Source organism: Nansenia antarctica (assembly GCF_963989245.1).
Source record: "Nansenia antarctica genome assembly, chromosome: 5".
Lineage (NCBI taxonomy): Eukaryota > Metazoa > Chordata > Actinopteri > Argentiniformes > Microstomatidae > Nansenia > Nansenia antarctica.
In genome coordinates this window covers 72,738,542-72,741,041 of record NC_137690.1, presented here as the reverse complement: position 1 = coordinate 72,741,041, position 2,500 = coordinate 72,738,542, and the positions used below count along the sequence as shown (strand labels likewise).

Here is a 2,500-nt window from a genome sequence, read left to right as displayed (position 1 = left end):
TTGTCAACTAGGTGTGGATTGTAAAATATATCCCTCTTTCCGTGCCAGGTTTGTCTATTTAAGGCCAGGGGAGACCGAGCCGACCTCATGTAGACAGATGGACAGATGGGTAGTTATACTTATATGATACTAGCCTATATTTACACTAATGTTATCATCTAAATGACTGCAATATATCAAACAGCATAGGCTACAGCAACGGAAGGACTAACTTATATAGCGCCTTATTCCAAAGTGCTTTTACAACAACGGCCTCTCATTCACCCATTCACACACACATTCACACACACACATTCTCACACCAATGGCGGCAAGGTGCCGGCCCGCTCATTGGGAGCAATTTGGGGTTCAGTGTCTTGCCCAAGGACACCTCGACATGTGGACAGGAGGAGCCGGGGATCGAACCGCCGACCTTGCGATCATTTGACGCCCGGCTCTACCTCCTGAGCCACAGCCGCCCCGTATGTATGTGTAGTAAGACCACGTGATAGGTCTGCTAATATTAAACCTGTCCTGTGTTTGGTGTCCTCTGTGGCTCAGTTGGTGGAGCATGGTGCTAACAACGCTTAGGTTGTGGGTTAGATTCCCGCTGGGACCTTATATACTGAAAAATGTAGCCTATGTATGCACTCACTGCAGTGTAGGTGTTAGATCATATTGTTTGTGTTGTATTTATTGTTTAGTAGGCTATAGTTTATGTTGTGAAGTACTTTGTGACATTTGTGTGAGGTGCTATACAAATAAATGTTTGATTGTTCAGACCGTTAAGACAACGTTATCTCTGCTGGTCTGGGTTGGACACACAGCTGGCTGTTCTGTACAGTGGCTTTGTTTGGAGAAGGCTGGGCAGTGTAGCCACAGTCTCCACCCTCCTCCGACATTGGCATACGTTGTGGTTACTAGGGGGGTGTTCCATCACCGCCGCTAAAGGGAAACCCAGGCTTATTTCCGATAAATCTCGCGAAACTTCAATCAAAATAAGCCTGGATTTTCCTTTAGCGGTGTTGATGGAATACTCCCCAGGATGTAGAGCAGGAAGGAGGAAGGAGAGCGGTACTCACCACAGAGTTGGTCTCCCTTAGCACACTCATCAGAGGAGGCGGTGGAGGCGGTGGAGGAGGAGGAGGAGGGGGAGGAGGTTGTCGCGGACATTCTTTGGTAGACGGGACACACACCAGGGGAGGCTTGGGGAGGGAGAGAGAGAGAGAGAGAAACACCTGTTAGATACCATTCTCTATTCCCTTCCATGTATTACAGTGAGCCTGTCCTCCGATTTCTACCTCCACCAGCCTCCCATTGAGCAAGAAAGATTGTGGCTGACCCCCCACACATCCAGCTCACAGCTTGTTTGAATGACTCCCTTCTGGACAGCGGTACAGGGCCACCAGGTCAAAAACATCACGCCACTTGAACAGTTTCTTCCACAAAGCCACAGCCCTCCTCATTAACTCCTGATCATTGCACCTTGCACTTTACACTAAGTTGTACAGTATATTTATTCACTCATATTGCTACTGTATATATTGTGTGCCTGGAGTATTGTTGTGTTGTGGTCTTGTTGTTGTATGTACTGTAGCTTGTTCAGCATGGTAGAATACCAAGTCATGTTCCTAGTGCACCGCACATGGCCAACAAAGTTGAATTGGATTGAATTGATCCCTTTCACTGCTACTACCCAGCACTGTTTAGAGAGATTCTAGAACTTTATCGGGTCATAGATAGAGAGGAACGTCCCACATCTGACCCCAAGGCTAAATCCTCCAACACCAACCCAGACATAGCGATCACTGTCTGTTCTCTCTGTCTGGAGGCTGCTGTGCGTCAAGAACACCCATTTCTCCTTGAGTTAATTGTGTAGACATACCCAGGGCAGTAGCCTATTATTACATTTTAATAATTCATCGTTATGATTATTATGACGATCGTTAGGCTCTTTCAGCGCCCCACTCCTATGCACGTGTGTGTGTGTGTGTGTGTGTGTGTGTGTGTGAATCGTGGCCCTTGGGCTACAGACCAAGGTCAAAGAAGTAAGTACCCCTGAGAACCGATGGTTCTCGAGCCTAACGGGACCTTAGGGGGCAGGAGCCTATCTCCTGTTTCCGTAGCGTGAGGCGGCTTGATGCACAAGTACTAAGTACACCCCCTGGACATGAGGCTGGTATGTCGCAGGGTCTTACCCCCCCCCCCCCCTCCTAATCCAACCCTTAATGCTGAGTGAGTGCCAAGCAGGGAGGCATCGGGTACCGTTTGTTATAGTCTTTGGTGGTGCGACTCGGCCGGGGATCGAACTCACGACCTCCCGACACACTGAGGTCAGATGCAGGTGTCAAATACTCTGACTGCTTTGAATCGTTGCGAAGTGAAAATGCAAAACTATACCTCACAGGCGTTCTGTGAGTTTCTGTGAATGTGACCCTGACCCTGACCTTTAACCCTGACAAGCCAGGGCTCCGGTGTGTCTGTCTCAATCACCCTCAGTCAGATATACATCTCTGACACA

General features: G+C 48.5%; 1 protein-coding gene across 1 annotated transcript in view; it reads right to left on the bottom strand.

Moving 5' to 3' along the window:
• The window catches only part of styk1a (serine/threonine/tyrosine kinase 1a), a gene marked incomplete at both ends in the record, with an annotated part of 10,384 nt that extends 9,232 nt beyond the window's left edge, over positions 1-1,152 (bottom strand). The window contains one exon of the mRNA XM_080531943.1: positions 1,017-1,152. Within this exon, the coding sequence (XP_080388069.1) occupies positions 1,017-1,152 (136 nt within the window). The remainder of the gene's footprint in view (positions 1-1,016) is intronic.
• Between the last annotated feature and the right edge of the window lie 1,348 nt (positions 1,153-2,500).